General features: G+C 39.6%; 1 protein-coding gene across 13 annotated transcripts in view; it reads right to left on the bottom strand.

Moving 5' to 3' along the window:
• The window catches only part of LUC7L3 (LUC7 like 3 pre-mRNA splicing factor), a 30,272-nt gene extending 11,620 nt beyond the window's left edge, over positions 1 to 18,652 (bottom strand). For 6 of the 13 annotated variants that reach the window (XR_013444819.1, XM_078065285.1, XM_036076314.2 and 3 more), the window contains exons 1-6: positions 18,386 to 18,652; positions 6,596 to 6,662; positions 3,522 to 3,561; positions 2,811 to 2,955; positions 2,369 to 2,443; positions 1,282 to 1,386 (exon numbers count right to left, since the gene is read on the bottom strand). Coding sequence is in view for 9 of the 13 variants with exons in the window: in XM_078065285.1 (XP_077921411.1) it covers positions 1,282 to 1,386; positions 2,369 to 2,443; positions 2,811 to 2,955; positions 3,522 to 3,561; positions 6,596 to 6,662; positions 18,386 to 18,484 (531 nt within the window). In the remaining 4 variants the exon portion in view is untranslated. Of the gene's footprint in view, positions 1 to 1,281; positions 1,387 to 2,368; positions 2,444 to 2,810; positions 2,956 to 3,521; positions 3,562 to 5,451; positions 5,538 to 6,595; positions 6,663 to 18,385 lie in introns of those variants that run through there. The other 7 variants (XR_013444833.1, XR_013444832.1, XR_013444826.1 and 4 more) reach the window with 5 other exon arrangements.
• Positions 18,653 to 22,534: the final 3,882 nt, after the last annotated feature.

The following is a 22,534-nucleotide window of genomic DNA, read 5'->3' on the forward strand; positions in this document are numbered from 1 at the left end:
TCGAATTTTGTAAATTTCTCCAAAGCCCTAATACTGAACAGCAACTGGTCAACTTTTAAAGTAGGGAAGCAAGGCAACAGCAACCAACTTCCCGTATCACAAGGAAGTGATGAGACCCCATCACTCAACTATAACCAATGAATTGTCCACATTACCTTGAAAAATGTTAACTACCTTCAGAAAGCTACATATTCTAGTCTGAATTCATTTCTTAGTTTCAACAGGCTAAAGGTGGGGCCTCCATATTAAAAATATTTTTCAAGAGGTGCCTGGCTAGCAAAGTCAGTAGAGCATGTGACTCTTGATCTCAGGTTGTGAGTTCAAGCCTACAATGGGCATAGAGCATACTTAAAAAAAAATTTTTTTAACCCTAAAATGCTTAGGGAACTACCTTACTGAGCATAATCTTATTCAGTATTTGGGAACCAATGGCCAATTATATTCTACCATCAATATCCAAAACATGTATATCACATTCTCCAATTAATACAAAAAAGTAAAGAGTATACCAATTTTGAGCTAAGGTAAGTATATATGGGGTACTTTATCATAACAAGAAAGTTAAGGGGTGCCTGGGTGGCTCAGTCAGTCATGTCCAACTTTTGATTTAGATGATCTCAGGGTCATAGGATTAAGCCCTACATCGGGCTACCCACTCACTGGGGAGTCTGCTTCTCTCCCTCTTTCCCCACTTGCACGCATGTTCTCTCTCTAAAAATAAATAAATCTATGGGCACCTGGGTGGCTCAGTTAAGCGTCTGCCTTCAGCTCAGGTCATGATCCCAGGGTCCTGGAATTGAGTCCCACATTGAGCTCCCTGCTCAACAGGAGTCTGCTTCTCCCTCTCCCTCTGCTCCCTCCCCGTCTCAAATAAATAAATAAAATTAAAAAAAAAAAAAAAGTAAGTAAATCTTTAAAAAAAAAAAGAAAAAGGTAAGTAAAACCCAGGCCCCAATGAATAGTCATGATCTAAGGCATGGGCTGACATGCAGCAGCCAGAAGCTTGTTTTTTATAAATAAAGTTTTATTGGAACACAGCCACATCCATTTGTTTATGCATTATCCAAAGCTGCTTTCATAATATAAAGACAGAGCTTGGTAGCTGCCTGGGACCTTGTGGCCTGCAAACCTTAAGTATTTACTGTGTACCCTTTAAGATACAGTTTGCAGACTCTTGATTTAGGACATTAGGAAACTGTTTATTAAGATTCTCAAATAGGAATAGGTCCTAGTAATTCACAGTGAACAGCCTGGATAAGTCAAAATGAGGTTGCTACTCACCGAGGTTGTGGACCTAAGCAATTCTCTCTCTTCTTTTAACTGTTCAACTAATTTCATCATCCCCTGGGCTTCTTCTACTTTTCCTTCAGATCCTAATTCTTCAATCTAAGGGGGATTTTAAAAAAAAAAAACAAAAAAACAGCAAAGCAGTCAAGACTCCTTTCTAACCAAACTATCCAAGTATTCTTCTGTTCTTCCCTAAGCTTCATTATCATTTCATGGTTGTTTTGGGTCTTTTGTTTGGTTTCATTTATTGAAGCCTCTTTGGGTTAAATTTACCCTTTTGATTTTTTTACAGCATTAATAAAGTATATTTCATTGCATATTTTTAAGGTGCACAATCTGAAAGTTTTGACAACCATGAAACTAACACCTTCACCTAGATAATGAACACATCCATCACCCCAAATTTCCTTTGTAGTACCTCCTCCCTGAACAACCACTGATCTGCTGTCACTATAGATCAGTTTACATTTTCTAGAATTGTATATTAATGGACTTATGTACTTATTTATTTTTTTAATCTGGCTTCTTTCACTCAGCCTAATTATCTTAAGATTCACCCACAGTGTTAAATGCAGCTGATTTGTTTTATTACTAAGCAGTACTCTACTGCATGGATACATCACAGCATTTATCCGTTCACCTACTGAGAGACATCTGAGCTAGTTCCAGTTTAGGGATTTTTGCCAATTACGCACAAAGCTGCTATGAATATTGGTAATACAACTCTGTAAACATATGCTTTTGTTTCTCTTGGATCAGTATCTAGAACTGGAATGACTCACGGTGGATCTTTAACTTTTTAAGAAACCTACGATTTTCCGAAGTGGTTATAATTTTACATCCCACCAACAGTGTAGGATAGTTCCAGTTTTCCCACATCTTCATTAATACTTGGTATGGTCTTTTTAATTGTAGCCATTCTGACAGATGTACAATAAATACCTCATTGTGGTTTTAATTTGTATTTCCCTAATGATTAATGACTTTGAGCACCTTTACATATATGTATTTGCCACCCTTTTATCTTCTTTGGTTAAGTGTCTATTCCAAATATTTCGTTATTAATGTACACAATTCTTACCTGCTGTAGGAGTACATCAATTTTATCTGTTAGAACCTGAATTTTTTCTTCATTTTTGCCTGTTGGGCCAGCTGCCTATTGAAGAGATAATAAAATGTTATCAATCAGTAAGTAAAAAACAAATATTCAAGCACTCACATATCATACATATTTGTATTTAATAGTTAAAATGTTGAGTTAGAAGGATAGTAACTCAATTACCTTCAATTCTTGCTACCTAATTACATATTTTGTCAGTTACTGATAACTAGGAAAAAAATCTTAATGAGTACCAAAATGAGTATTACTAATGAAGACTGAAAAAAATGAATGCCTTTTAAGTTTATGTCATTCTAAAAGAACACAATGAACTTGACCACAAATTTCAATACTAGGGAGGTCTCTGGGTCTCCAGAGAACAAGGACACACTTTACAAAGACTACAAATTAATTTCATACTCACCCCAGAGGACTGCTGGTTTTGAGATAATGCCAAACGAGCATGGCCTCGTCTAATTCTACGTTCTACTTCTGCAAGTAAGCTCTGTAGGTATCGCAGAAAATCTCTCTCATAGCCAACCTTCATAAAACGAGAACTCTTTTCATACCTGGTTAAGAATAAAAATTAATAAGCATTACTTTCCAAATCTTTATCCATTACAACTCACATAGTCTATCTTAACTAATCTTATAGATTGTTGCATTTACTCTGAAGAGTAAACTGGGTATGTAAGAAGTCAATTTCTAGTCTCCCATCCTGGTAAAGGGAAGACAAGTACTTAACATTATGTTTGGTTAAGAGAGTCACCCAGGCGCCCAAGAGCATGGACTTTACAATAGGGCAAAGCTAGGTGCTTTAACACCAGCTCTATCACAATACTGGATCTGTGACCCTCGCCCCAGGACAAGTCTCATTTATAAAATCAGGACTGTTAAAAAACAGATGATATAGGAAAAAAGCTTAGGATTCAATAGTATTTACGCATATAATACACACTCATATGGTGGCTGATCGTATCATTTTTGAAGCTATAACTTTCTACCATCCCACCTAATGAATAGAACCCCAACAAGACATTCATTTTATACTCATTCTAATTACTTCTTCAATCTTTGTCCCCTTTAAACCAAAGAATGACCGAGCAGGAGGAAATGACTGATAAAGGTCACTTACTGTTTTCGAAGGTTTTCATCATGAATTTTTTCACATGGACCTGAAAAAAAAAAAGATGAGAAATATGAATGTATAAATTATTAATGACGTTAACCACCTTTTCTCTCACCAAAACTAAAAGTAGTTTAAAAAAAAAAAAAAGGAAAACAAAACCCATTTTATCACAGAATAGTCTGTACACACCAAAATTGAGCCTAATGAATTACAAAGTAATGTGCCCAAGTAAACACATGAAAATTGTTCTCCTTAATCTTCAAGATCAGTATAATGGAGAGCAACTATATGGTAAGAAAAGAGAAGAAAAAAGAAGAGAGAGTTGGAAGAAAACAGAAATTGTACCCAGTGCCACCCAAGAAAACCGTGATGAAGGTGAACCACTGGTCTACCACTCATCTTTTACTAATTTGGGGGATCTGCAAATGAAGCCAAATAGTGTAAGAATGCTCAAGTCCTACTCCTTCCTACCTCCAGAAGGCAACCGATTTCAACCATGTCACCTATGCCTTCTGGAATTTATTTCCATATTTCTAAGCTATTTTGCTTTTTCTTAGTTATCTTAGACATCAAAATTTTAGATCAAAAGAATTTTAAGTTAAATAAACACTTTATATTTTGACTATGCAAGTACTGTTACCTGCTGAGCCAAACAAAAGGGGTATTATGACGACTTAGGATATACTTCACATTTCTGTTGGAATTCATTTGTTTAGATTTCTGTATTTCTGAACTCTTCTCAAACACTTTAAGTCAGCTACAGAAATTCTCTCAAGATTCCAAATCTATCAGATAATCAGCTTCAGTTTTGCCCCTGAGCCTTCTGTTCTGCTTCAATCTGGGCTGCTTATTTTCTAAGCTCACTATTAAGAGTGGTCATCCTGAAAGGTTCCTTTTCTGGTCTGGACTGGATGCAGTTTACTGGATCTCTTGTTTTTCTCCTTGGTTTTATACCCATGTGTTGGAGTTTCCAGAGAAAAGAATCGTGGAGATAAATTTGTTGAGATCTTGCATGTCTGAAAATGTCTTTTTTCACTCTCATACTTTGAAGTTTGGCTATATAGCTAACCTAGGAAAAATATTTTTTCACTCAGAATCCTGAGGGTGTTTCTCCAAAGTCTTCAAGCTTCTGGTGTTGTTACTGACAAATCTGAGGCCATTCTGATTCATAATCCTGTGTGCCCCTGCCCCACTCCCACCATTCTGAAATTTCAGTGGTGTGCCTTTGAATGGATCTTTTCTCATCCAGTGTGCTGAGCATTTGAAGGACGCACTCAAATCTATAGACTACCGCCCTTCAGTACTGCAAAATCTTTAATTTCCTCCCTTCTGCTTTCTCTAGAATATCATTTTTTCAAATTTTATTAATCTTTTCTGTCCGATCACCCAACATTCCAGCAAATTTCCTTGATTTTATTCTCAAACCTTAACAGTGATTTTATTTCAGATTTTTTCAGTCCTAATTTCCAAGAGCTCTTTTTTGGTTTTTCAAAAGTTCCCTTTTTATATAGTATCCTATTCCTGATATCCTCTCTTATTTCTCTGAGGATACTAAATTTAGTTAAGACTTTTAGTATTTTAGGGCACCTGGATGATTCAGTCGACAGAACATGCAACTCCTGATCTCAGGGTTGTGAGTTCCCCCACTGGGTATAGAGCTTACTACTTAAAACAACAACAACAAAATATCTCTTCTTCTGCTTTCACCATTATCTCTAATTCCACTAAACTCCCCCCCCGCACCCCGCCGGTTTTGGTTAATCTAGCATGTTGAAGGTTTTCTTCACGCGTCTAACTGGTATTCCTTGGCTGGCAAAACACTTCCAAAATCTAACTGGAAGTTGGTATGCACAGGCAGGGTTTGTCAACGAATGGGCTTTACCACAGGAAAATCAGGCAGCAAAATTCTTTTAGGAGATTCCCCAAGGGTCAGTACCTGTAGATCACTTCTCTGGAACTGTTCACTTTCTCTAAAGAATCCTCTTCTCTTCTGCCTGGGGAAAAACATCTGGCTGTATCCTTCTAGGAACAGGGCAGAGGAAGGGAATGGGAAAACCCCACTATTAAGAATATAGACTTAACTCTCTTAATAAGTCTCATTTTTACTCATTACTGCCCTATGCTGTGTTTAGAATCCCAGTATCTAGATTCGTCCAGCCCTAATGTGCTTCTAAGGCTCTAGGGCAAGCATCGTGCTTAAATAATTAACTTCTCTTTTATGTTTCTAGAATGATACTAATTATGTACCATCCTTGGGAGAAGAAAAGTCACTCGATTTTTTTTTGCATTCTGTGGTTCAGATGGAACTACAGTCTCGTAGGTCCAATTTCTCCAGAAAAGAACCCCCTACTGTCTCCTGGGATGCAGGGGTGGGAGACGGAGAATCACCAGATGCACAGGTTTTAAGAGTCCCTCCAGGGACATGTGGCAATGCCTTTTTAGTTGGAGACGTTTCTGGTTGTCACAGTTGAGGGGTGCTACTGGCATCCAGTGGGGAGAGGCCAGGAATGCTACTAAACATCCTACAATGCACAGGACAGCCCCCCTAAAACAAAATTATCCAGCTCAAAATATCAAATGTCACGGTTGAGAGACCCTTAACTAATTTTTCACTTTCAGCCCCATGACTCAACTCTGCCTTCTATGGTACCTGACGCCTCCAAATGCTGAGCCTGTCCAGGGTTCTGCTGATCAAAACTTCTTTTTAGTATCCCCTTCTGCAGGCTTTTAGGGTACAGGTTTCTCTGCTCTGTTGAGTTTGCTGCTACTCTTCCATCCACTTGTCATCTTCCAAAAATTTGTTGGTATCTAGAATTGTTATCGCCTCTTCTGTTTATACTTTTTGTTTTTAAATTTTCATTTTAGTGGAGGGTTTTGGGAGGGAGTGGAAATAGACATGTATGTTCACTTAAGCCACCATGTTTAACTAGACTGGCATTTATTAATATGTTCAAAAATCTAAGCCAAGAAAGAAATTATCTTATCAACAAACTTTAAGAGAAAACTTTTTGGAATTTATAAAGTACCAGTTTTTATTTTAAATCATAATTTGATAAAAGCTACACAGAAAATTCACTTACCAAGATCAGAACGAGTGTTTGTGAACAATTCCGCAGGACAAAAACCACAGAGATAATATTTACAAACCTAGTGAAGAAAAACAAAGGTACTTTTAAAAATTGTTCAGCTTTAAAACTATACTGGAAAAGAGTGCCAAATTACTATCTTCTCATTTCTTAACCTTCATCTTTCAACCAAATGAGAACAATTTTATTTAAACCCACATTAATTACAGTAGTGACTTTCCAACTCCCAGATTTCAGTAAAAAATGTGCAGGAGAGAATTACCAGTACTTCCTACTACCTACTTTTAATCACCGCTCTCCCCACATAGCAACAATATGGGAAAGATTTCTAGAAGAACAAATTTTAATTTTATTAAAATAAAAACAAAAAACTTAAAACTGTTATTATCATTCTAACTTTGTTAAAAAGACCAGAACCAATTTACAGATTAGGATTTGGGAATCACTGTCTAAATTACAAATAACATTCATTTAAAGCAATCTGGATTGGTAGCTTCCCTTAAGAAATCCTTTAACTCTAAATGTACTGGATATTTTCACATACACCAGCACTTTACTGAGCAACTGCTGATGGGCTCCTATGGTATGAACAAAGACTATTAATACAAAACAAACTTTTAATTCTCTCCATCAGTACTTCTGTAACTCCTTCAGATATATTTCAAGACTGCTCTAGCTGATACACTGCAAACCAAAACCTGTTAAGCAATATTCCAAAGCGTCTTTCTTACTTCATTGTTATTGTATAATCAATGTAAAACTAAGACATATGAGAAGAAAACATGTTAAATTTAAGATTGAACTCTCATACTCAGGACTGGATGTTAAATCTGCAATCAGTTATTTTCTTCCTTAAAAGTCTTTTTTTCTTTTCTTTTAAGATTTTATTTGTCAGAGAGAGTGAGAGAGAGCACAAGTAGGGGAATCAGTGAGAGAGAGCACAAGTAGGCAGAGCAGGCAGAGGGAGAAGCAGGCTCCCCGCTGAGCAAGGGCTGGCGGGACTCTCGGGTTGATCCCAGAACCCTGGGATCATGACCTGAGCCGAAAGCAGGCACTTAACCGACTAAGCTACCCAGGCATCCCTCAACTTTTAAAAAGCAGTACCTACGGGGCACCTGGATGGCTTGGTAGAGCATGCAACCCTTAATCTTGAGGCTGTGAATCTGAGCCCCACATTGGGAGTAAAGATTACAAATAATCTCTACACCCACTGTGGAGCTCAAACTCACAACCCTTAGATCAAGAGTCACATGCTCTTACCGACTGAGCCAGCCAGGTACCCCAAAGATCAACTGTTTCACACTTGAAGTAATATAGTTTCATAAACATTGTCCAGAAGAATTAAGGTCATAAAGAACAATTAAGATTCAAAAATTATATTTAAAGATTTAGTTTTATATCAATATTAACCTGTTATACATAGAGTATCTTTGTATCATTTTCTTTAGAAGTACTTCTAAATACTGGATTTTTAAAATTATTCTTTGCAATTTAAACATTCTTCTTACAAATAAATTATTAAGAAAACTCCTATATGCTCACAGTGTTTTTTCAAATTATTTCCAAATTTTCAGTGCTCATGTGATATTTTAAAATGCTATATACTTTTCTAATTATCAAAAAGTCTGATTTGTTACACTTGGCATCCACAGTAAGTGTATCACAATAAAATACCAATGCCAACACTCAATCTTAAAAATAATTAGGAATCTTTTATTTGAGGGAAGGAGGAGAGAGACAAAGAGTATGCCATTTATCTTTCAGACCATTAACCCTGGTTCCCAGGGCTCAAAATTTATTTAACAAATTTCCAATAACTGTAATAATTACATATAATAGCTTAGTAATAGTTATTGGCAGCGTTTACATCTAAAAATTGTACAGTTATATAATTTAAAACTAAATTTAGTACGTAGCGCTCATAGTATGAAACTTTACTATTGTGCATCTTACTTTGATTTTATCCTTTTTAATACAAGTTCTATTTATCATCTTAACTAATAAAACATAAGACTGGGGTGCCTGGGTGGCTCAGTCGTTAAGCGTCTGCCTACAGCTCAGGTCATGATCCCAGAGTCCTGGGATGGAGCGATGGAGCCCCGCATCAGGCTCCCTGCTTGGCAGGGAGCCTGCTTCTCCCTCTCCCACTCCCCCTGCTTGTGTTCCCTCTCTTGCTGTGTCTCTGTCAAATAAATAAATAAAACCTTAAAAAAATAAAACAAAAAATACCCCATAAGACTACTGTTCCTTTGTTTATACTGAGTCAATCTCTATGATCCTCAAAAAAGGCTCATCATTAAAACAAAATAGGGGCACCTGGCTGGCTCTGTCAGTAGAACATGTGACTCCTGATCTCGGTTGTGAGTTTGAGTCCCACATTGGCTGTAGAGGTTACTTAAAAAAAAAAAAAAAAAAAAAAAAAACTTTAAAAGAACAAAAGGAATAAACATCTCCATGGTCCCTCTCCTGACTCTAAAACATAAGCCAATACAAACTTTCTCTAGGAAGGAAATCATATAATTCTTTTTGGTAATGAAATATCAATATAGTACTTACTGAATCTTAGTTTTAATAATATTTTTCACTGAAATCAAACTGACCCAAATCTGAGTTTGGGCTTTACCATATATCATGTGGCTTTCTGTAAAACTGGTGATTACTACTAGCTTCAAGGTTTGTCATAAACTGTCTGATATTTGTTGTTTTTTAAAACTAAAATACTTGTGATTTTCCACAGCTGTGTAGTTTTACTCTAAAACCTAACCCTTATTCATATAAATTAGACTTTCTAAAAAACAGCAGGTTCTTGGGGCACCTGGCTGACTCGGTGGAGCATGGGACTCCATATCTCAGGACCATGAGTTCAAGTCCCACGTTAAAAAAAATAAATAGACAAACATAGATTCTAAGTGGTCAAAACTTTAAATGTACTGTCAGTTTTTAAATAAAATACAATTTCAAAACAGTATTTTCAATTAAAAATAAAATGAACACACTCTCAAATCTAGTATGTACTGCATGGGATTTTAATATAAAGTGGCACTTAGGGGGTGCCGGGGTGGCTCACTCGGTTAAGCATCTGCCTTAGGCTCAGCTCATGATCTCAGGGTCCTGGGATGGAGCCCCGCGTCAGGCCCCCTACTCAGCAGGGAGCCTGCCTCTTCCTCTCCCCGCCCCCCTGCCCGTTCTGTCTCTCAAATAAAAAATATTTTAAATAAATAAATCAATAAATAAAAATAGAGTGGCACTTAGGGGCACCTGACTGGCTCAGTCAGTGGAGTCTGCAACTCTTTCTTGACCTTGGGGTGGTGAATTTGAGCCCCACACTGGGTGTAGATTACTTGAGTTTTTAAAAGAACCTTAAAAAATAGGGCGCCTGGGTGGCTCAGTTGATTAAGCGACTGCCTTCGGCTCAGGTCATGATCCTGGAGTCCCGGGATCGAGTCCCACATCGGGCTCCCTGCTCAGCAGGGGGTCTGCTTCTCCCTCTGACCCTCCCCCCTCTCATGTGCTTTCTCTCTCATTCTCTCTGTCAAATAAATAAATAAAATCTTAAAAAAAAAAAAAGAAAAAAAAGAAAAGAACCTTAAAAAATAAAGTGGCATTTAATTTTAAGTGACATTTTAATTTTAAAAGGTAGAAAATGGCACTTCAACAATCACTTAACACTGTGCTAAAACAGTGCAGGAAATCCAAGAATGAGTAAGACCCACTCCTCAAGAAGATCACAGTCTAACAGAAGACAGTCAAAAAATAGAGTGTACTAGAATATACATGCAACACTAGATACAGAAGTGATTTTAGTCAGCAATGTCAGGTCATCACAGGTGATGAAGCTTGAACTGGTTCTTAAATTCAGAAGTAGAAAGCCTGCAAGACATTCTAGGCATAAGGAAAACATGTGAAAAAGACCTAACAGTATGAAATGGGCTAGTGTAAACAGGTATGCTTGGAGAGACAACACAGTACAGAATTTGAATCTTGGATGACACCCACTGTGAACTACAGACTTTAACTCTGCCTTGGTTTCCGCATATAAAAAAAGCAGACAATATTTCACAGTGAGATTTTATTTATTTTATTTTTTTAAGATTTTATTTCTTTGACAGAGACACAGCGAGAGAGGGAACACAAGCAGGGGGAGTTGGAGGGGGAGAAGCAGGCTTCCCGCCAAGCAGGGAGCCGGATATGGGGCTCAATCCCAGGACCCTGGGAGCATGACCTGAGCTGAAGGTAGAAGGCAGACGCTTAATGACTGAGCCACCCAGGCGCCCCCACAGTGAGATTTTAACACTTAAATTATATGTTTGTTCCATTGGGAGAGAGGGGCAAATTTGTCTGATTTTTACAATACTACTCAAGTTATTTTTTTTAAATGGTTTTAGGCACTATGTATACCAAGTAAGACATGCCTGCCAGTGGGCTAACCAGGTGCTTCTTACAATTCAGTCCAATCATCCCATGTGAGACAAGGGAGAGCAACCACATGACCTGCCCTAAAGGTATCTATTTATTTACAGAATCCAGATTAGAACCCCCTTTCTTAATCTGGTTCTGTATGTTTTCACTCTTCAACTCTCCTTAAGATACACTGTAACACAATGGCATATCAAAATGTTACTCTACCCATTAAACTCAAGCTACTTAGACTGCTTCTTTAACCCTCCCCAGGGACTAAGGATCTTTAAAAATACTAAACAGTCTGACAACCAAAGGTGGGAGGGGTAGGTACCAAGACAGTAGGGTGGCCAGAATTGTGATTTATCCTCTTGATAAAACTAAGGCAACACTACTGACCAGAAGAGTTCAATCTCAATAGCATCCTTTATTGAAGTCACCACCAGTGAAGAGAAAGCAGAAATACAATCAATCTTGGAAATCTGACTCAAAAATTTTAATTGCAAATTTCTATCATATTAAACAAAGTCAAATTGTCAAAAATTAAAACAATTATCTGACCTGTGATATAGTGCTGGGAAAATGACACTCCAAACAATACTAGAGGGCTGTGAGACAATTTGGCAGCATCGTCAAAATGTAAAACGTGCATTCACCTTAGCCATTATCCTTCTAGGAACCCATCCTACAAGTGACCCAGCTTTGTGTACTAGAATGTTCGCTGCAGCTTGGCTGGTAATGGGGAAAAAATTAGATATAATCTATATACCCACTATGGAACAAAAAGTTAAAAAATTAAGATAGATTATCTTTTATTTTTTTTAAGATTTTATTTATTTATTTGACAGACAGAGACAGAGAACACAAGCAGGGGGAGTGGGAGAGGGAGAAGCAGGCTTCCCGCAGAGCAGGGAGCCCGATGCGGAGCTCGATCCCCGGACCCTGGGATCATGACCTGAGCCGAAGGTAGACGCTTAACGACTGAGCCACCCAGGCGCCCCAATTATCTTTTATTTTTTAAAAGATTTATTTGAGACAGTGTGAGGGCACAAGTGGGGGGGAGGGGCAAAGGAGAGAGAAGCAGGCTCCCTGCTGAGCAGGGAGCTCGACATGGAGCAGGACCCTGGGATCATGACCCACACAGAAGGCAGATGCTTAACTGTCTGAGCCACCCAGACGCCCCTTTATTTTTTTTAAAGATTTTTTATTTAAAAAAAAATTTTAAGATTTTATTTACTTGAGAGAGCCAGCAAGCGAGAGAGCACAAGCAGGGACAGGGGCAGAGGGAGAAGCAGACTCCCCACTGAGCAGGGAGCCTGATGTGGGGCTTGATTCCAGGACCCTGGAATCATGACCTGAGTTGAAGGCAGATGCTTAACTGACTGAGCCACCCAGGCACCCCTATATTTTTTTTTATTTTAAAGTAATCTCTACACCCAACGTGGGGCTCGAACTCACAACCCAAGATCAAGAGTCACATGCTCTACCAACTGAGCCAGCCAGGCACCCCAACTAAGGTAGATTTACATGCACCCAAGGAAGGATGCCACAACAGAAATGAAAAGTTGTTAAATATGTATTTACATATTATGTAATATTACATTAAGCTATCTATAACTTCTACTTATATATATGTCTGTAAGATATTAGGAAAAAGGCTCAGAAACATACCAATTTTTAAGTTTTCTAGAGGGATTTGGCAATGGGGAGGGGAGGCAAGGACAGACTTTCATTGTTTATTTCTAAGTTAAATTTTAATTTTTTACAGCAAGCATGTCTCCTTTGGTAAAAAAAAAAAAATAATTTCAATGGTGCTAAACTCAGAGGGAAAAAAAAAATAGTAAAATCAATTCCCAATATATTAATGGAATCAATCTTTAAAGGAAAGAACATATTTAATGCAAAGACAACACACACCCTGGGAGACTTAAGCAAGTATCTAACTCAAAATATGCTTAGACTTCCACCTTAACAAAAACAGTCCTATTTTTTTTAACATTCACTATTCACTCCTTCAAGGCACAATCAATTCTGGTCATCGATTTAGACCACTTCTGATCACAAAAGTACATTAAGAATACCTTACTGATTTTTGTCTTTCTACACCCACTTGAATCAAACAGTTAAGAGAATTCTCCCTTGAGCTAATCAAATATTTTCAAAGCCGTCTGCATTATTTTTGTTAAACTGCTTTTCCTAAGTCAGTTGAATTCCTAGTTGTTTCTCACCCCAACAGTCAGGCCAGCTAGTTATTATTTACAGATAGTAAAGCCTTCAAATCATTAATGGACATATAAACGTCTTTACAGACAACTATGATTTTCTTTGGTATTCTAAGTTACTAACAACCTTGGATACATTTTTGGTTCCACGAGATAACATGTTCCGTTTTATAAATAAATCATAAAAAGAATGTATTTATTCAATTTCTAGTCATCTAAATACTGGCATTTAAAATTCATCATGTTGGCAACAATCTGCTATTCGATCTGCTTAGAAGCCTTCAATTGTTTCCCAATGTAATTTTAGTCCCAACTTTTTTTTTTTTTTTTTTAAGATTTTATTTGTCAGAGCGAGAGAGTGAGAGAGCACAAGCAGGGGGAGTGGCAGGCAGAGGGAGAAGCAGGCCTCCCGCTGAGCAAGGAGCCCGACCTGGGACTTGATCCCAGGACTCTGGGATCTTGACCTGAGCCAAAGGCAGGTGCTTAATGGACTGAGCCACCCAGGTGTCCCTAGTCCCAACTTTTAACAAGGCTTATAAAAACCATTCAAAACCAGATTCCTGCCCACCTATCCACATGTCCCCTTCCCCAACAAAAACCAACAAGGGCTCCAGCTGTAACACTGTTCACAATTTTTCAGGCCTAAGATTTTCTCCAGCCCCTAGTAACATGTCTTCTCTCCCATTCCCTCAGGCCAATTCCTACTAATCCTTCAGGTCCCAGTATTTAAGGGCCACTTTAAGAGGCCTTTCCCAAGCACCCCAGTCTAGGTTATTAGATGCCCCTCTCATGTGTGCTTTTCTAGACCCTATACATGTCCTACTGTGGCACGTACCAAATTGTGTTACAAAAGCACGTTTACTCCTTTACATCTGCCACCAGACTGATGGTTCTCTCAGGCCAAGTGCCATATCCACACTATTACAGTGCTACATTTTTGTTGAATAAATGAATACAGGAAATTTCCCCAAGTTACAACTAAGAAATGATGAGAAAATTGGGGCACCTGGATGGTGTAGTCCGTTAAGCAGCCGACTCTTGGCTCCCACTCAGGTGGTGATCTCAGGGTCGTGAGATGGAGCCCCGCGACAGGCTCAGCACGGAGTCTGATTAAGACTCTCTCTCCCTCCCCCCAAAATAAATAAATAAATCTTAAAAAAAGAGAGAATGATGAGAAAATTAAGCATATTTCATAAAACAATGAAGCACTATTACTAAAACTTTCTCCCTTTGTGAAATCAACTCTAATGATACACATTTTTCCTAAAGCAATCAAACAAATACTAAAGAAATACCTTAGTATTTTCAATGTGATGGTAATATTGTGGTTATGCCTTCTTGAAGTTCTTATATTTTAAAGATATATAATGATGTCTTTAAATCTTAAATGATAGAATTGCTTCAAAATAAAGGAAAGGACAGGGAACATAGAAACAATAATACTGGCAATGTGTTGGTAATGTTGCATTACCTCTTATGTAGAGAATTCACTCTACTTCTGTATGTTTTGGGAAGAAGCAAACAGCAGTTATGTGCACATACAACACATAGACTGCTGCCAATTTGAAGAAGCCCAACATTTAGCACATACTATAGAGGAGGACCGGAAACGCCTACATTTCTGACAGAAAGAACATTTTGGTGACGCTGAACTAAAACTATCCAGAAAAATACTTCGATATCATGCACTATAAGTACTAATTTTTGTTTCCAAAGTTCACAAGTAAAAATGTGGACAGAGTTTTAACTTTTCTTTTCCAAACAGCTTTCAGTGTCAATGAAAATATCTGTTAACATTCTGAAGATTTTAGAAAAGAACATTTAGTTCAATTCCCTTCATAAATTATTAAACCTTCACTGAACAGGGGGTATACCTGAACTTGATAAATGATCAAAGAAATCCCATTTTGGATATTATTAGAATCAGAGTTAGGCCAACAGTTAAATAATTTCACTTCTGGGTTGAGATCTACAATGTAAAAACCTCAATTTGAACTATAAAGTTCCTGTTATAGTATACAAAAAATAATGAAAACTCTAGACCAAAGCTTAAAATCCCCTACAAAAAAATTTAAAAATAGGGGCGGCTGGGTGGCTCAGTCGGTTAAGTATCCAACTCTTGATTTTAGCTCAGGCCATGATCTTAGGGTTCTGAGATGGAGCTCTGTGCTGTGCTCCATGCTGGAAGTTCTGGAACCTGCTTAAGATTTTCTCTTTCCCCCTCTGCCCCTCCCCCTTCTCTTAAATAATTAATCAATGGGGAGGGGAGATCCCCTACAATCTTTTCAGATAATTAGAAAGCTATTCATGCCGTCTCTAGCAAAGACTGAAATCTCCCCATGTGCACACTAACTGAAAGGTGCTCATGCTAGGCTGCTGCAAATCATATACTTTTCTCGTTACTGGTAGTTGTTTAGAATTAACAGAGCAAACAAACTGCTTAATGCAAAAATACTAACCTCAAGGAAATGTAAAATATTAATAAGCGAGGAGGTAGGATATATGAATGAATGCTTGGAATGGTATTAAAACTAATTTGACTTTAGCTGAAAACTACTTTCTCTCAGATTGAGATAGCAATCTACAAATAAGTTGGAAATGCTGTAAAACCTCAGTAAAGCACTTTCCAAGATTCCACGGGGATAGTGGTTACACATACACCATTACAAACAAAGGAAAGGTCGATAATTTACATCTCCTTCACTTAAAAAGGAGCTTCAAGTGCTACTAGTTCACAATTAAAAACCCAAGACTAATCAGGTGGGTCAGGAAGCTATAGTTCACAAGCTTTACAATTTGTATGAGGCCATTTAAAGAAAACCCAGATTTCCGGGGCTTTGCCTCAGACCTACATTTCAGAATTTCTTCAGGGGAAGTACAGAAATCTGCATTTAAAACAAATTCCACAGGTCTGTCAGATACAGACATCCAAGAACTACCTTTACCATTAAGGTTTCCATTTCAATTGTTAAACAAAAGGACCCCACCCAGCTGAAATAGCTTTTCCCATCTAGTGCAAAGGTAGCAAAGAAAATTTTCCAGATAGAATAGGAATGTAAAAATATTTTGAAATATCAGGTTGCAGTGATCCTGAAACCCTAAGAGTACATGCCGGGGCTGTCCATTTTTTCCAGGATTTTACCACTAACAACCAACAGCATAATATGCAAAGAACCCGGAAGTGATGCCGTGAGCTTCCACAGCTTTATTTTACCCCAGAGTAATTCAGTCTTATTTAGAAGAGGCCATGTGCTTTGTTCCAGGTCAACACGAACTCCCCCCCCCCCAAATGAATCTGAAATACCAGTAATTGACTTTTTCAAATCCCTGGATTGAGAATGAAGGGCAATCTGTCATTAAAGGCATAAAGAATCCCGGTGACAAGCACCGAGAGTTTAAATCAATGAGAAACACTGTAAGTGAAAGATTATAGCTGAGATGACATAAAACCTAAGTTGCAATTCCCAGAGCCCACTGCTAACTATAAACCCATGGTATAAAAAGCAATGTGGCAATATACTACCACCAGGAAAACAAAGTTTCTTCACAACACGTGTTCAAAAACAAGGAGGCATAGACTTTAGACTGCTCCAGTTGATAAGCAGGCAATCAAAAGCAATTTTCTCTTTAACCCAAAATACATTATGTCCAAAATGTCCTATTTGCACATCAACTAAATCGCAATGTTTTTTGTTTTTTGTGTTTTTTTGCAAGGCAAGATGGAAAGATTCTTAAGTAATAAAAGAAAAACTGACTTCACTAGGACAAATGCCTAGAAAGAAAGAGGGTCAAAACAAGCAACAAAGCTACTCAGCTTCCTATTTAACAAGCAGGGAAAAAACCCCAATGTCTATCTAGAAGAGAAGAGAAGGGAGAGAGAGACAAGGCTTTCAAAAAGCTTCCCCTCTCTTGAGGTCAATGACAAACATGTGAATTTGACCCCACACAATAAATTCTACCATAACCCTTCATACTACTTTGGAATCAAGCAACACCACAATACAGCTTTCCACTTACTTGTTAAGATACAGAAAGGACTCATCTAGCACCTGCTTATTTTCCTGCATTGCAAAAGAGAAATTTTACTCTGACCAAAGCCTACATTAAAAAAAAAAAAAAGCACAACTAACTTTTTTAGAAAGCGCATTTGTTCAACTATACCTATTTTGATTAGTAACTGCCTTTAAATTATCATGTTGTTTGGTTATAACTGCAAGCTAAGTAAAATTAAAATCTACATCTGTTCTTCAGGTTAAGACCTAACACAACGCTGCATGTTCAAAACACTTGAAATACATTAGTATCTGCAGAGTCAGTTTGATAGGATTGTGGAAAGTGAACAAGACTACGAAGATTAGGTTTAGTTTCGCCACTTAACTTGCCAAGAGACCTTGGGTAGCCTCTCAAGTCTCATCTGTGAAACTGGGGTTGTATTTACCCTTACTCATAAGATAAAAAGAACCAAATGAGTTTTGTTTTATTCAAGTATAATCAACAGTGTTTTATTAGTTTCAGGTGTACAATGATTCAACAATTCTATACGTTTCTCAGTGCTCATCAAGATACCTGTACTCTTATCAAATAAGTCTTTTGTGAAAGAAAAAAACCCTGACAACCATCTACATGAAAGGCTTACTAAAACGTACTGCTATCAAACAGTATCTGTAAATCATCACGGGAAATCCTACCAAGTTATGACCTCTTAAAATTTTATTTCCTCATATAAGCGTCGAAACTGAACCATTCTTGAAGTAATACAGTGCCACAATTTTTACCACTAACCCTGGCCAGATATTTCAGTCTAAATACGACGCTCAACCCAAATAACGGAAGAATTTGCCTTTTTCCCTATCTCATAATGAGGTGAAAACTCCAAAGCCTCTAGATGTAATAAAATCCTTTCCCGCGTTTCCCTGCCTTACTAAGGTGCTTTTCAATTCGGCCAAAGGCCCTCTCAGACTTACTCGATACTAAAACAACAACAAAAACAAATCATCCCTCATCCCCGGACCCGGGCGGGCTCCTCCCTCCCGCCACAGAACCAGACACTCGACCCGGGAGCGGTCCGCGCCCCAAATCGCGGCGCGGGCCGGACGGGCCCCAGCCCGCGCCGCTCCCCTCCCCCACGGCACCCGGGCACAGACCCAAGGCCCGCGGGACTTACGCTCTCGTGGTCCCACCGCACGTTGCTGCGCTTCTCGTCCGGGGCGAGGTTTCGGTCCCGGCCCATTAACTCATCCAACAATTGCGCGGCCGAAATCATGGTGCTTTTCTCGGGCGGCTGCTCCCACCAGCCCTGGCACCCGCCAAAGAAAACGCCGGCGACACAGTCGCCAACCCCTTCGGCCCACTAGCAGGCCGAAAAGCCTCCTCTAAAGGAGCCGACAAGACAAAATGGCCGCCGCGCGGGCGCCTTCCCATCATGCCGTGCGCGCGCGTGCGCCCGAGGGGACACGCCCAGGTCTGGGAGGTGAGGACGAGCCCGCTTCCGCCGGCCCGGGGGCGGGGCCTGCCGAGGCTGGGCTCGGATTCCGCCCGGGTCGGGTGGCCCCGCCCTACTCCGCGCTTGGCTGAACCGAGGGCCACGCGGTTCCGGAACGCTGCGCGCGTTCCTGTCCCGGCGCCGGTCTTTCCCGAGCTCTTTCACTGGGAGCCTTCGTGTTGAAGCTTGGACTCCGCTCCGAAATGAAGAAGGGGGTAGTGTAACCGTTCGCACCACGCGGTGCAGTCGGTACCATCTCCCAGCGGAGGAAGCTGAGGATCTGCACTCCCAATTCCGTTTTCCGACCCCCTGTTCTTAGTCATTTGCGCTCGCCTCCTTTTCTACCCGCCAGTCCTCCCACCCCAACTCCCCTGATTCACTGGGTGGGAAGTCAAGCAGGGAGAGATAACACGGTTTCTACAAGGTCAGGCAGAGGGAGGAGTTTTTTTTTTTAATTATTCGAATTAGTCGAATTTTTTAAAATTATTCATCTAGTCAACTGAGTATTTACCGTGTGCCTGGTAAGCCCTTGAAGTTTGAAGCTAAGTCTTCGCTCCCCCAGACCCTGAGGATTATTGAGGGAGACAGTCACTAAAGAAATGAAATCTATCACAATAAATTGTAAAGTTCTCCATCACAGTTAAGGGTATGGACTCTAAAGCCAGATCAACCTGGTTTGGTAATCCCGGCTCTGCCACTCTGTGCCTTCTTTTCCCCATCCGAAAAATGGGATTTATGATAACGGTCCGGTTAAAAAGAAATAATAGGCCCCAAATTGGAGTCACTGTTGATAAATTAACCTAAGACTTAATATGTAACCTAATTGCAGTTTTAGCCTGGCCCAGGAGTAGAATTTAAACCAATAAATCTGGAATTTCCTGATCAGCTCTAGTCCGGTCATCTGCATGATAAGACCCCTGTGTTCCCCTGTGGGAAGGTAACCTTGCCTGAAGCAATCCACGCTTACCTTCCTTGTCCCAAGGGCCTTCTACCTATAAAATCCTTCCATTTTGCACAGCTCCTCAGAGCTCCTGTCTACTTGCTGGATGGGATGCTGCCCCATTCATGAATTCTTGTCATACAGCCAATTAGATCTTTAAATTTACTAGTTGAATTTTGTTTTTTTTCACAGTCCCCTACACACAGGATGTTATTGTGAAGGTTAAATGGATTGGTACAATGCAAGACATATAGAACAGACCCAACACATTTTAAGTTCCATTAATCATTAGCTATTATCATGATAAGGGAGAAAAGGAGGTATGTGTCAAGGGAGGCTTTTTTAAAATGGGAAATTAGGATATGTTTAACGTCCGAGGAAGAGGTGGAAGATAAAAGTTGTAAGTTTTTTTTTTTTAAGTTTTATTTTTATTTAAATAATCTCTATACCCAGTGTGGGGCTTGAACTCGCAACCCTGAGATCAAGAGTCACATGCTTTGCCAACTGAGGCAGGGGCCCCAAAAGTTGTAAGTTCTTAAGAAGGTGATAGTAGATGGGGCACCTGGGTGGCTCAATCGTTAAGCGTCTGCCTTCAGCTCTGGTCATGATCCCAGGGTCCTGGGATCAAGTCCCGCATCAGGCTCCCTGCTCCTCGGGAAGCCTGCTTCTCCCTCTCCCACTGCCCCCTGCTTGTGTTCGATCTCTGTCAAATAAATAAATAAAATCGTTAAAAAAAAAAAAAAAAGGTGGTAGTGGATCCTCTCTGTCTGCTAGATGGGATGCTGCCCAATTCATGAATCATTTAATAAAGCTGATTAGATCTTCAAATTTAAAAAAGAAGAGGGATGTGAGGGTGCTCTGACTGTAACATCTGTCACCCCATTGATCACCAGGGTTGATTGAGTTGATCTGGCTGGCTAAGCGAGTGTCCCCTACTCCCCTCACCCTCACCACTCCATGTGCATCCCTCCCCCCGCCCCCCAAGTTATGCACTTGGTCAAAGAGGACGACCTTCTCTGATAGAGGAGGACCTTGCTTCAGTCAAGGTTATACGAGTAGCTGTGTTCCCCCGCTAGAACCTCCAAACAAGCTCTCGAGGTCTGTTTGTAGGAGAACGTAGGGTAGGTAGTCAAACTTTATTATTATTATTATTAAGATTTATTTGAGAGAGAGGGAGAGAGTAAGAGCAGGCGATCAGGGGAAGGGGCAGAGGGAGAAGGAGAAGCAGATTCCTGGAGGAGCAGGGAACCCGACTTGGGGCTCGATCCCAGGACCCCGAGGTCATGAGCTGAGCCAAAGGCAGACACTTAACCGACTGAGCCATCCAGGTGCCCCAAGCTTTATTACTTTTTTAAAAAGAAAAAATAAAGAAGAAGGAGAAGAAGATGGTAATGGTGGTATAGGCTTCAGGGCATATTTGTAGCTATTGGCCTTTGCTACAAGAAAGGACCTTTCTCTACTGAAAACAAGAAAGATAAAAAGACATCAGTTTGTAGATGTAGCAGTGAGATGAAAGAGTTCTCAGCTGATGACTACTCTTTGCTCAATGAAGCATTTTTTGAAGGTTGACCAGTGCCACTATCACCAAAAAGGGAGAAAACTTATACATCTTGAACCGCAAAGAGTTCTTATAAAACCTGAATGCAAAGTTACAGCTTCTACTCACTAAAACTTTTAAATCTAATTCCCTCATTCATTCCACAAACTTAACGGGTATATGTGCTCCATGCCAGGATCTGTACTCTGTGCCAAGAACTGGATTAGTGGCTGGGAATGCTAAGACAGTTGTAGAAGACCCTTTTCCCAGGGAGCTCCTGATCAACAGAAGACAAAAAAAAAAGGAACAATAACTTGAAATGAAAATACTAAATGCCTTTGGATCTTACCCAGTCACACCCTCAGTAAGTCTTACGCTACAACTCTCCTTTCCCTAGACTCTAAGGGCAGACAAAATTCCATGTGCATTACAAGTACAGATAATGGATTCATTCATCTCTCCTCCATTAATTCAACAAGCACCAGTATCATCTGTTTCAGACTCTGCTGGACATCAGAGACTCAGAAATAAAAGTAGTCTTTATTAACATCACAATGTCCAGTTTACCGTTAACTTCTACGGATTATATGAATTGGTTGTTTCCTAATGATGAGAAGGGAAGCGACTTAATCTTATCAGCCAGCGGTCTCCAGACCCCATTCCATACATGTCACTAATGGAAAGTATTAATGGACTGAATTGTGTCCCCTCCCCCGTCAAATTCATATGTTGAAATTCTAATCCCCAGTATCTCAGAATGTGCCTATATTTGGAGATAGGGCCTTTAAAGAGGTGATTAATCACCTGGGTGGCTCAATTGGTTAAGCATCCAACTCTTGATCTCAGCTCAGATCTTGATCTCAAAAAAAAAAAAGTGGTGATTAAGTTGGAATGAGGCTGTTGGGGGATGGAGGGGTGGACAATCTGATTTAACTGGTGTCCTTAATAAGAAAAGGAGATTTGGACACACAGACAGTAGGGAGGCACACACACAGAGGGAAGACAGCCATCTGCAAGCCAAAGAGAGAGGCCTCAGGAGAAATCAAACCTGATGATACCTTGATCTTGGACTTTTCACTTCCAGAACTATAAGAAAATAAATTTCTGTTGTTTAAACCACCCAATCTGTGGTATTTCGTTATGGCAGCTCTACCGAGCTAATACAGAAAAGAAACCACAGTTATTACGGATCTCCTAACTGCTTCCAAGTTTCCAGCGTGGCCCCCATGACTCCGTCCTCCATCTCCATGCTGCCTCAGTCATCTTGATAAATGTAAATCTGGTCATGTCTCTTTCCTGTTTGAAACCCTCAATGGCTCCCCATTACCTCCACCCTAAAATTCAAAAACCACAA

The sequence above is a fragment of the Halichoerus grypus genome, chromosome 2, assembly GCF_964656455.1.
Source record: "Halichoerus grypus chromosome 2, mHalGry1.hap1.1, whole genome shotgun sequence".
Taxonomy (NCBI): domain Eukaryota; kingdom Metazoa; phylum Chordata; class Mammalia; order Carnivora; family Phocidae; genus Halichoerus; species Halichoerus grypus.